Raw genomic sequence first — 12,237 nt, forward strand, 5'->3', positions numbered from 1 at the left:
AAAAAACCCACACTGCTGCCCTGCCCCCACCAGTCCTAAAAAAGCTTCCTACTACTGGGAATCACAGGATAAGTTTTAACTACACTGCAAGCTGGGACAGATTATTCTACATGTGTATTTCTGATCGTAAAAGAGTCTTTAATCTGTGCGTTACTTTGTTTTTGTTTGCAGATATGCATACACACAGCCTTAAAGGTTTTGAATCATGGCTTTTATTGGTCGACGTCTCTCTCTCTTTTTTTCCACTGTGTTCCTTTGCCTGCATTTTGCCATGGAAACCCAGCATGTATTGTAATGCCTTTGTGAGTGTGCTTTCTTTCGGCTTTTTTTTTTTTCTTCCAGCTGGTAGCTGGTTGCCATAGGCGGGCCAGTGGCAGCAGACAAGCCTTACAAGGCCGTGCACCACTCAGGTGGGTGCTACAGTGTGTGTTGTTAGTTACATGGAACCCAGATTCCTCATCAGTCCCATCTTGGTAAATGAAAGAAATTAGTCAAGAAATCGACGGCCTCACTGTGATTCAGTTTTCTACACTCCAACTCAAATATCTGAAAGAAACTACATCTGGTCAGTTTCAAGTAAATAGATTTAATGACATGACTGACTATAATAACAATGTACTGAAGCAGTAGGTGAGCCATGCACTGGTCCTGGAGCTCGCAGGAGGGCCAGCAGATTCATTATGTGTCATTTATGAGGTGTTTCACTTTGTGTGTGTGTGTGTGTGTGTGTGTGTGTTGGGGGGGGGGGGGGGGGTTACTCAAGGGTTGGCAGTAGTAAGTAATGCTATTTTGTAGCTGTTTGCACTCAGTGAGCTGTAGGGGATTTGTGTTTGTCTGTAGCAATCTTTGTGATAGACCACCAAAACGACCTGAGATGTGTAGAAATGTTTTATGCTTTTTGTGAATAGTGACATTGTATGCCTTTATTAGGCAGCCAAAGTAGATACTTGACAGGAAATGAGGGGAGGGACAGATGTGGAGAAATATTCAACAACAGTCCATAGCCCGACACAAACTGGAGAAACTGTAGTTTTGTACATTACCTCTTGATGTTTGTTGATGTTTTTGTCTAAAGTAAATTACAGCAAGTACATTCAAACTCAACATAATCAAGAGCTAGATGTTGGTAAAAATTGTGTTCAAGGGCTACAGTACAAGCATTGAGGGTCTTTTTTAATTTTATACTGACTTCTTTTACTGATTAGAGAGAGAATATTTGGAATGATAAGTTTCTGGTTTGGCCACAAGATGGAGTAAAAGTTCTTTAAATGGAAGTCAGGAACCATGTGGACTGCCTGAACACATAAGACACATGATCAACTCTTTGTTTCACTCATAATCTTATAGTGTTGTAGAGTCTACATGTTTAGGTTTACCAAAGGAATGTAAATATTATAATATAATCATGAAACTGGTAAGGAGTAAAATCGCTGGTTTTGATACTCTGCTGTATGAGCATGATTTGGTTTTTGTTGCTCCACCTTTTTTTAAAATAAGTTCCTGTTCCTTTAAGGGTCTCCAAAAGTCACTGTAGTAACATTGCGCATATTCCATATTCACAGAAAGTCCAGTGGCGGAGTGTGGAATCTCCTAATGCGAGAGCAGTTCTCCTCCGGGTGCTGAGCAACAAGCAAGTAAGATCGTTTCATCATTACTCAAATTTACTGGTATCTTCTAGCAAAAAATAAAGCCTAAAAAGTACCTTGGAATTTATTGAAACGTGTTAACGTAGTGCTTCTCAATTTCATTTTGACCGTGTGAGAAAGTTTATTTATTTCTCTATCTTTCTCGCTGAATGTGATGTTAGTATAGTTACCGCATTCTGGATGATGAAAATATATCTAAAGAGCTGTACATTCTAGACATTCTGCTAGAATTACAAAACTAATATACATTTTAACATTTGTAATTTTGGGAGTTTTTTATTAGATCAGTGAAAACTGATACAGGGCCTCTAAAGCAGCTTTTTTTAGTTCTTTTAAGTGTGCAGTTGGATATTTTATTTCCTAATTCACGTTCAAACTGTGGCTACAAGTGTTGGAGTCTCTCTGGCTGTTGCCGTGGAGAGGGCTTTCACACTTGGTCCTATCTACAGACCTGGCAGGAAGTACATGTGCAGTGAACATCATCGCTTTCTCATAAGGCTAAATGTAGTGACAGGGTCGAGCAATCAACCGTGGGTTTTTACCTCCAACTCTTATACTGTCCAACCAACAGGAACAGTGAGACGCAAGTTTTGCTTCTATTTCTTCACATGCTTTGTAGAAATAGTAATGGAGGCTTTAAATAGTGTCAAGAGCTGTCAGAAGGCTTTGTTAGTGTCAGTGTCTCAGACACAATGTCACATCGTGAAAGTGTGGAGTAAACATGGCATTTTTATTGTTAAAAATGTGTTCTCTTTCTTTATTGTTCACTGAGCACAGTTGTGAACACACACAACTGTGTGTGTGAAAGCGCCATTAGAAGGAACCTGGCTCGACCTGGTTTGACTCGTTCGCATTCCAAAATATCGCTCATTAACCAGATATTGTAAATCCTCTCCGCAGAACATTTTTTTCCACCATGAACACAGCCGAACATTGTGAATTTACCACCCCAGAGGAAAACAAGATGGGTGAGTATCTGATTCCTTGTCTTTAGTGTGAAAGATCGGGCTGCGCACATTTCTCCACAGCTGCCACCTCTTTGCCTACCACACATGACTGTCCTGAAAGCTGAAGGCGTATATGTGGAGGGGTTTGTTCAGGCTGCGTTTCATAGCAGGCCACAAGTAGTGTATGTCCCGGCAAAATTAAGATAAACAAGTGTCCCTGCACGTTTAGTGTTCTTGAAGGAAATTTTGAAGGAATTTTCTGTTTTCAACAAAGAAGTGTAGTTCACTGGTTCGAAGTTCTCTTAATGAAACGAAAAGTAACACAAAGTTTTTACACATGCACATCATGCCACCTTTTCAGACATTTGCAGTGATGTTGCAGATGTGAAGCTGCAGGAGGAGGAAGAAGAGAGGGAGGATAACTCATTCAGTGAGAATGGAATGCAGTGTGCTGAAGGTGTGACAGATCCACGTATGTGTACCCACACACACACACACACACAGATATATATATTCACTTGACATCTTTCCATTACACTTTGCATTTTAGCTATTTACTTTTTTGTCCATGGACATTACAGACAGGTGGAAAACTGTGAAGGATGTTGCTACAAACCTTCAATTGACTTGAAAAGCGGAAAAATTGTCAGTTCTCGCAAAGGAACTACAATGATGGTTCTTATTTTTAGCGTGGACACTGTGTTTATCTTGATTTCCCCTCGGGGATAAATAAAGGAATTCTGATTCTGATTCTGATGTGGTAGGATTTTCTTAACCCATAAGGCCAAGGAATTTCATTCTTTGACCGTGAAATTAAATTTTAAATAAATAGACATGCATGCAAGGGTTTTTTTTCTGTCTAGTATGATCAACTAGAGAGAGCGCTTTCATATGATGGGTAAGTGCTTGAAGTAAGAGCCATCATTTGTACATCATCCAGCTGACTAAACAGAAAAGGCATCATGAAGATCTAAGTTCATCTAGTTAGCCTGGGATTTAGTTAAAAACATTTTTGTTGTGTCTCCTGCACTGCCCATCGTGATCTGTTATTCAGTGCAAAGTAAGTGCTAAAATAATTCTCAGAATTTGATGTAATCTGCCTTCAACACAGTTTGGATGAAAGTGGAAAAGTAATATGAGCGCCAGGTCGACCCCACTTTTTTCCCTCACTGCAGTCATCGTCATGTATGGCAAAAGATACGTCTTCATTACATAACATTGTGACATTAACACTGTCACATATTTGCACATGTCTAAACTATGAAAATCTTCTTTCACACATGATACTTCGGAGTGTGGTAATGTTTTTAATCAGCCTCGTGGCCTCAGTCCCTCTTTGTCATCAGAAAAGAACATGGTGTAACAGACAGGTCTCCTATTTATTTCTGATCTGCCTCACTGGTGCACTTCCTAAAGCCTTGCTCTGCATCTGATGCGAGCCTGCGGTTCACTGCTCTGAGACCCTGGACTCTATATCTGGCCTCTCAGAGCTCTGTGTGCAAAGTTTCCATAGCACCTCAGAGCGCTTTCCACAATACAAGGCGCTGCTCTTCAGCTCATCACCAGTCACCGCCAAGACCACAGTGTGGTTTTTGGATGGAACTCAGTGAGCTGGGTTTGGTTGACACTTAGCAAGAAGCTAGGTGAGAGGTCCTGTAAACCAGGCCTTGGGACTGTGCGTGTCAGTAGTTGTGGTGTTGCGAAATTTACATACATTTGGTCCTGTATGATGTGGAAGTTTGGCCTAACGGAGACAACGACCTATACAAAAAAGTCAACAGAAAAACATGCATATTGTAAAAGTAAACTAGTGCTCCGCTGCCTAATGGAAGACATAAGGAAGGGCCTTTGGTGCAGATTAACATTGGATTTGGGATGTTTTTCTACACCTGTGACACTGGCAAAAAATTCTAAATCTGAAATCTCTTTTTGAAGACAGATGAGGAATTGGTGTCTGTTTGAGGCGCCTGCTGCATCTCTCTCCTGCCCTGGTTTAGTTTCTGTGTATTCAGAGGAAATGCCTTGCCCTTATCTCAAGCACACATCTTCTGAATCTCTTTGTGACACTATACACTGGCCCAAATTAAGTTACCCACACACTGGAGATGTGTTCGTACTAATATCAAACTTTAAACTAAAAATACAAATGTAGAAGTGAAGTTGTGACAGTGGTTCTAGTTGGAGTGGAGTCTCATCAGGCTTATTTAGCACCATATTTGGAAGTGAGAACAAACATCAGCTGTTGTATATGAACTTTCTATTGCATCCATATGTCCTGTCCAAGTAAAGTAGTGATTTTTTCTCAACAGGTTTCAGTCACTATGTGCAAGTTTACATCAAATGTCCCTCCAAATATATTCATCACTTCTCCATTCCTTCTGCTTAGGCATAATAAAGACCGAGGCAGAGGAGATAGAGGACAATGAGCAGTACCCCAAGGCAGAAAAAGAAGGGGACATAGTGCCAAAAGAGGAAGCAGAGGGGGCTAGTGAGGATGGAATGGAGGAAGGATTTGACGATCAGAGGACGGAGGAGGACGATGACGAGGAGAGGGACGCGGAGGGGGATGAAGAGGGAGATACCCTGAATGAACCACAGGACCTCTCACTGGTGGACTACTCCCGTTACGACAGCGCGGCCCTGGCGGACACCCATGCGGCAGCGGCGGCAGCTGGCACTGAAGGGACCTATGTGCCTGGAACCGTGGCCCCCCGCATCCAGGCTTCAGGCAAGCTCAACTGTGACATCTGTGGCCTGTCCTGCGTCAGCATCAACGTACTGTTGGTGCACAAGCGCAGCCACACGGGTAAGCACAGGAACACAGCCCCAACACCTGACCTCAAACACAACAGTTGTGCAATCATCACTCTGTTGATAGCATGGGTAGATAGAGACGTGCAATGACTAGGTCAAGATGTTTGATCCAGTACGTACGTTTACAAGCGCACAAGTCTGCATCATACATGACGCACGTGTCCTCACCAGTGCTACAGTAACAGCATGAGGCTGTGAAATGTCTTCTATTGTTGTTCATATATAAAACGCGTGCAGTAACTTTGTGATACGATCACAAATCAAGACACCGGCGTACATCTACAGTCGTTATTTTTCCTGAGAATTATGCAATTCCTGCAATGACTCGTTCGTGTATGTGGTTCATGAAAATCTAAAGTATTCAAATCCAGTGACAATATGGAAAATAATGTTCATCCCATACACATGAAGAACACATTTTCTGCCACGGTCAGTTTATTTTCCATGCATACGGTGTTAGTAATATTTGTCGCTGTGAAGAAATGTAAAGTTGTTACATAACAGTAACAGAAAATGAAATTTCAGAACCTGTCGGAGAGTTAGGGTTAAGAGTTCTGTATTTAGATGCAGCGATGGACAGTGATATCGTGTGATATCGATAGTGTGATAGGAAATGAACATACTGAGGATAACAAACTCCATATTATAACCACGATGCTTTTGCAGCGTGACTTATTTTAAAGGATCCTCTGACACAGTTTTATTGAATTCAAGGCAATGCACACATTTTTATTGCAGCTTTGTTTTACTAATGACTAGTTGAGTAGTAGAGTAATGCCACCTTCAGATGGAACTCATGAGGCTGTATTTTCAACGTGGGAAGTCAAGTGCACAATTTACTTGGCATTTATGTGGTTTGAGTCGTGAGAACTTTGCTGCATGGTTAACATGCAGCAACATAACATAAGTTAAGGCTGCCTTGTTCCCTTTTCAAAGATGGTGAAGGATTCTGTGTTTTTTTGCAATTCACTGTCATAGTTAACAACTAAAATAAGTCATGAAAAAGTTCCCTTTTTTAAAAATATCAACATTGACTTTATCACAGAAGCTGTAGAACACCAATGTTGCTCACTGGTAATCCACAGTCAACCCAAATCAACCCAGCACAGCGGTTGAACTTTTATGTAAAATGTGGTGTGATCAGTTTGTTAAATACAAGCAAATGCCAGGCTGAAATGTGAAATGTGCAGGATTGTTTTTTTTTACCATGATTTTCTCTGTCAGGTGAGAGGCCGTTCCACTGCACTCAGTGCGGGGCCTCCTTCACCCAGAAGGGAAACCTGCTTCGCCACATCAAACTACACTCCGGGGAGAAGCCTTTCAAATGCCCGATGTGCAGCTATGCGTGCCGTCGACGCGACGCCCTGAGTGGGCACCTGCGCACCCATTCTGGTACCAGCCAGCCACACATGTGCTCCCTCATACACATGCGAAGTTAATGGGTACTGATACTGTATGCACCTGTGTACAGTATCATGTCAGTTGGTTTCTCACTCCTTCACATTTGGTTTCTCACTCCTTTTGAATTTGAACAAATGCTGAGCCGTTCTGGCTTTTCCAGTAACACCTTGCCATGCACTCTCATATGGTTACACACATAACATATGACATCTTGCTCGCTTACCACTGGAAACTTACTCATTCACAGTTTCAGTTCACGTGTTTTACCTGTAGACACGCTGCACCGTGTCTAACGTGCACATCATCAGTTTTGTATGAAACCACTTAAGGAAATAATACTCATTGCCACTCAGTACCATTTCGATGTTGTTGATGTTTCATGTGTTAGTGATTAACTGAAACTCCTGCTCACAGTAGAGAAGCCCTTCAAATGCAACCACTGCAGTCGCAGCTACAAGCAGCGCAGTTCCCTCGAAGAGCACAGAGAGAGGTGCCATGTGTACATTCACAGCAAAGGTCCCGCTGAGAGAGGTGAGCACACTCAGCCTTGTCCCGTCACCACCTTCTCATTCTCACTTCGTCAGCGACATCCTCACAGGACACCCAAAGACACGCTTCACATATGCACATATAAATGTTAATGTGGTCAGACCACTCCACAGTCTACATACACACACTTGTATGTATGCAGCACGCAAATGATTAAAGTTGTTATTGCTCACAGATCCTGTTTTTATAGCCTCATTAAATTAACAGACTGTTAGCCCATTATTACAGCGAAATAGGTTATGGCAGCTGTGGTGTGGGCTCAGCGCGATGAAGACCGCATCTCTTGTTTGCTGCAGCAAAGGGGAAGCCGAATATGTAGGGCAAACAAGCGTACAAACGTACAAGCCCAATGACTATAACCTCCCCCCAAAAATGCCTTTACATACTGACAGGACAGCTGCACAGTTGCAACACACAGACAGTGCTCTGCTTCTGTGGTCACCAAATGTCGTAAGTTTATGCCTGATAGTGCCGTAGCGGTGAGGAAGTACATCCTCATCCTGTGGTCTCCTCTCCTGCATTGGTGAAGTAAAAGAGCACCAGGAAGTGAGGTCAAAAGAGCTTCTGATGTCAAATTAATATCTTGTTCCTCCCAGCCTGTGACTCAAGTAGGTGGTGTGTTTTGCAAGATGTTTTTTTGTCACTTCACTTTAGAACCTCAAAAGCTTTGACAGGTGGACAGCTGCAGCTCCGTGCATTCCCTTTACTCATAATATTTCTTGATCGAGAGAAGATCTTCATCGAGTTACGCTTACTCTCTCGCTGTCTCTCTGTCTAGCAGAGGACAGCCAGACGTCCAGGACTCAGATGGGCACTGAGCGCGCTCTGCTGCTCGACAGGCTTGCCAGCAACGTGGCCAAACGGAAGAGCTCAATGCCACAGAAGTTCACCGGTAAGAGCAGCTGAACTCACAACACAGATTTCAGACAGACACACAGACTGATCTCAAGCAGATGTTGTGTTGTAATTTTAAAGCAGCTTAAAGCAATACTTGAGATTTCTACAAAATGTTACTGACATATTTATGTACTTAAATGCTACCTGATATTTTTGTATCTGTTAATGCCCACCTGTTTGCTGGCTTGTGCAGCTACAATAAACCGCTGTCTGTTTTTTTTTTGGGGGGGAGGGGGTTGTGAAATCTTGACATCATTTGTGCTTTTTGCTGTGCATTTACGCTTTATAATACAGACTTTGTGTTTTGTGTATTACTTCAACTTGTCTGTCTAAGCTACTTGTTTGCCTGTCTGTTTGTCTTTGCTGGCCTCTTCCTCGTGCCAAACAGGAATTGAGGACAGAGCACCTGCCTCATACCTGCACAGACCTGAGATTGGTCTCCACTGTCCTAAATTCTCTGCAAGAATTATGTCATAGGTGGGTACTGGCAACCATGCATGGTTAAATAAGTGGAGACATGTAAAAAAAAGAGAAACATGCACTTGAACCTTCTGGGTATTATTACTCACTCTGTGTGTTTTGATTCAAACTCAGATAATTTGTCTGGGTGATGAATGATCAAAAGACATCAGTTTCAGTAAATGGCTGGCTTATGGGCGTATGCACACAATAATTTTCAATAGTCGGCTTTCACCTTTCTGGTTAAGCCTAACTAACATTGGGTTGTAGTTTCATAATCATGTCTGAAGCTGCTCGCAAAACAGATTGGCAAAGGAACCCTCCTACATCTCTCTATCAGGTTAACAATTTCAATATGAGAACCACAGGGGGAAAAGAGAAGTAAGTCTGCAACCACAGAGAGAGAGAACAGGCGGGAGGCGAGAAACGTGAGCAGGTGCCTCTCTGTCTATACTTGCAGCTGCACTAGAGGCCTTCGTCTGCATCGTCGGCTTCCTCTCAACCCTGTGTCCTCTCATGGCTCCAACCCAACTGCTCTCTCAGGATGCCCTGATGCTTTAAAGCTTCTTTTGTCCTGTCAACCTGGCATGTTTCAGTTCACTGAGTAGGTTTTCCTTTGTGTTGCCCTGGGGGTGCACATTTTTCTCATTGGCTCTGCTCAACACCAAAGTGAGGACTCCTCAGAGTCCTGTAAAGACCTCTATTAGATCTTTTTCCATCTGTAAGCAATTAACTCCTGCCTGCTGCCTGTGGTATTTCTCTGGCCATACTGTTGGATGGCGTATGCAAAGTTGTTCTTTTTGCAGATTTTTCAGTGCTCTCTCTTCTCGTGTTACTGGTCTAGGCGACAACGGTGTCTGCCTGGACCTGAGCTTTAACAGGGAGCTGGTTCACCGAACTGACATCAAGGACCCTCGGCCAGGCTCCCCAGGGCACGACACCCACAATCAGCCCGTTCTCACAGGGCCTGACAACGACCCAGCTCCTTCACACAGGCCCTACCCCATCCCATTAAGCCGTAGTGACGCGAGCCCCATGGGCCTCACCAATGGCCACAAGATGGGCATGCCACTCCTGGGCCTCCCTCATACGACCCAGCCACCGCTCAGCATGGACTCATTCCACGCTGACGGCTCCCCGATCTCCCAGCCCGTTGTGTACAGCTTAGGACACCTGCTGGGAGGGCTAAACCACCAGAACGGTCTCCCTCACCCACATGCCCAGCCCATACCTTTGTCGCCACTGGAGGCTTTACGGGTTGTGCGGGCCGACGGGGAGGGTGGGGCACTGCCCGGGGCGGTGTACCCTTGTGGCCACTGCAGGGTGATTTTTCTGGACTATGTCATGTTCACCATCCACATGGGGTGCCACGGCTTCCGTGACCCGCTTGAGTGCAACGTGTGTGGCCACCGCAGTCGGGACCGTTATGAGTTCTCTTCCCACATAGCCCGTGGCGAGCACCGCCTAGAACTGAAGTAGCTTTCATTCATGCAGACTTTCATGCTTACACACACACACACACACGTTCAGACAGATAACACTGTATGAGCACACAGACAGATTTACTCATTTAAGTAGCTGGTAGTATCAGAAATGAAAGCATGAAGTAGCAGCTATTGCTCTCTGTCTTCTGTGTGTGTATGAGAGAGAGAGAGAGGGAGAGAGAGACAAGCATTGAGAGAGACGTTAAGACGTTAAGAGTGTGACGGATGTCAGAGTGTTCTTAGTCATACTGTACTCATCTGAAAAGATGGTCTGTAAAATGTTTATGAGGGAGTAATTCAGTAACATTTGTACTTAATGATCCCTATCACTGTTTATATCAAATGCCACCTATACATTCATATGTTCAACAGAGTAGCAAAAATGAAAGCATTTACTGTGTATCTGCTGTTGGTTTTTCCTGTTTTCTGTGTGAAGTTGTGAAAATAAAAGAAAACATCATTTTTTCTTTATTATACACAGAACTGCACTTTGTTGAGAGAAGTTTAGCTTCTCTGAAAAACACTTGCCAATTCAAGACTACTGAAAAAAAAAAAATCCTATTATCTAGAAGGTCACATGTCTCCTTTTAGGTTGTGGTTTTGAGAGAAGTGCATTTCACTGCTTCAAAGGACATCACTTCGCTTTGCACCAAGTGTTGGTTTTTCACTCTTGAATATTATACTCATCTAGCACAAGTTAGAAGTGTCTCACAGTTGTGCAGAGAAGTTTAACACAAATTAGAGGTATAAATGGGACTTCGTAAAGTACAAAAATACAAATTATGTTTAAGAATGACAGAGGTAATAGGGATATAAAGTTGAGTTGGGTCTAAGTTAAAATAAACACCTAAAGATTTCTATGAAAATATGTTGAAGCTTTTATATCACATTAAATCAGGAACAGGATGAACTTTGTAATATATATATATATATATAGTAAAAATTATGGTCTCCTAAGTTCATCACGGGATTTAGACACCACTGTTTCCCCCCAGGTACCGAGGAAATGATTATCAATGGATCACAAGTCTCTTCACAGCAGCATCCATCTGCTGGGGGAAATTTGTTACTGCGTGACAGATTTGTTCGTGGGCAGCATCACTTTAGAGCATTGCGTCCTAAAATCGTCTTTAGGACCCACTGGAGTTCCTTAAAAATGTTACATGAGGTCCCACTTTAAATGAACAAAAGTTATTATTGTTTGACAAGCTCACAGAGAGAAGGTGAAAAAATAGTTTCATTCTTCCTACTTTATTCTCACCTCACCCACAGAATGGATAGTAATACATTAAGTCTGCCAGTAAAACTCATATGGGAATTTATCTTTGTGAAAGCAACATTTAGGTAAAAATTGAAAGTTTGTGGGAATTTTTGACATGACAAACTTTGGGAACCTCAGCTAACAACTAAATCTGTTTCTTCTGAGTGTATCGGGGGAAATTTTGGTGGAGCAAGTAAAAATGGGTCCTGAGCAGTCAGTGCACCAGGCTGTGTGTGCATGTGAATGTGGATGTACTTCACCCACATGTCAGTGTGGGGACTTGGTCACGCCTTATTGCCTTCAGACCAGAACAGAGTGTTAGCTTCATCCAGCTGCCACCACACTATCTGTCCTCTCCATCAGTGCCAGTTCCCTTTTCTCTCTTTGGGTTTGAAGAGAAGTGACACTTGTGAGGCAAACTGTCATCACATCTTCATGTCCACATGTCGGATTAAATAGCCCAGTCATCCATTTCAAAAGTACAACGAGGTTGCTTCTCTTTTTCCAATTAAGAGATGTTGACTTCAGGGTGTTCATCTACTGATCAGTTTGTTGAATAAGATTACGTGTTTGTTTGCAGAAGTTTCAGGGTAAAATTGAAGTCAGGGTAGTATATGTTAATGTGTGAGGAAAATAAGAAAAAAAAAAAAGTTTACGGACACAATGAATACTCACATCATCTTTGAACTTTACCATGTAGGGAAACAGAAATGGGAGTAGCGTCTAGAAAGCTGTGCTTCTGCTCAAACAGTCTGTGTGGGTCTGGAGTCCCATTTCCA

At 42.8% G+C, this 12,237-nt stretch overlaps 1 protein-coding gene across 10 annotated transcripts in view; it reads left to right on the plus strand.

Moving 5' to 3' along the window:
- Positions 1-10,673, plus strand: part of LOC124066001 (DNA-binding protein Ikaros-like) — a 31,709-nt gene extending 21,036 nt beyond the window's left edge. The window contains exons 3-11 of one of the 10 annotated variants that reach the window (XM_046402040.1): positions 343-410; positions 1,563-1,634; positions 2,547-2,614; positions 2,955-3,065; positions 4,980-5,399; positions 6,632-6,799; positions 7,223-7,339; positions 8,136-8,249; positions 9,558-10,673. In XM_046402040.1, the coding sequence (XP_046257996.1) occupies positions 2,563-2,614; positions 2,955-3,065; positions 4,980-5,399; positions 6,632-6,799; positions 7,223-7,339; positions 8,136-8,249; positions 9,558-10,192 (1,617 nt within the window). In that variant the 5' untranslated portion in view covers positions 343-410; positions 1,563-1,634; positions 2,547-2,562 and the 3' untranslated portion in view covers positions 10,193-10,673. Of the gene's footprint in view, positions 1-342; positions 411-1,378; positions 1,415-1,562; positions 1,635-1,675; positions 2,223-2,546; positions 2,615-2,954; positions 3,066-4,979; positions 5,400-6,631; positions 6,800-7,222; positions 7,340-8,135; positions 8,250-9,557 lie in introns of those variants that run through there. The other 9 variants (XM_046402059.1, XM_046402068.1, XM_046402075.1 and 6 more) reach the window with 9 other exon arrangements.
- The last annotated feature ends 1,564 nt before the right edge of the window (positions 10,674-12,237 follow it).

Source organism: Scatophagus argus, chromosome 2 (assembly GCF_020382885.2).
Source record: "Scatophagus argus isolate fScaArg1 chromosome 2, fScaArg1.pri, whole genome shotgun sequence".
Taxonomy (NCBI): domain Eukaryota; kingdom Metazoa; phylum Chordata; class Actinopteri; family Scatophagidae; genus Scatophagus; species Scatophagus argus.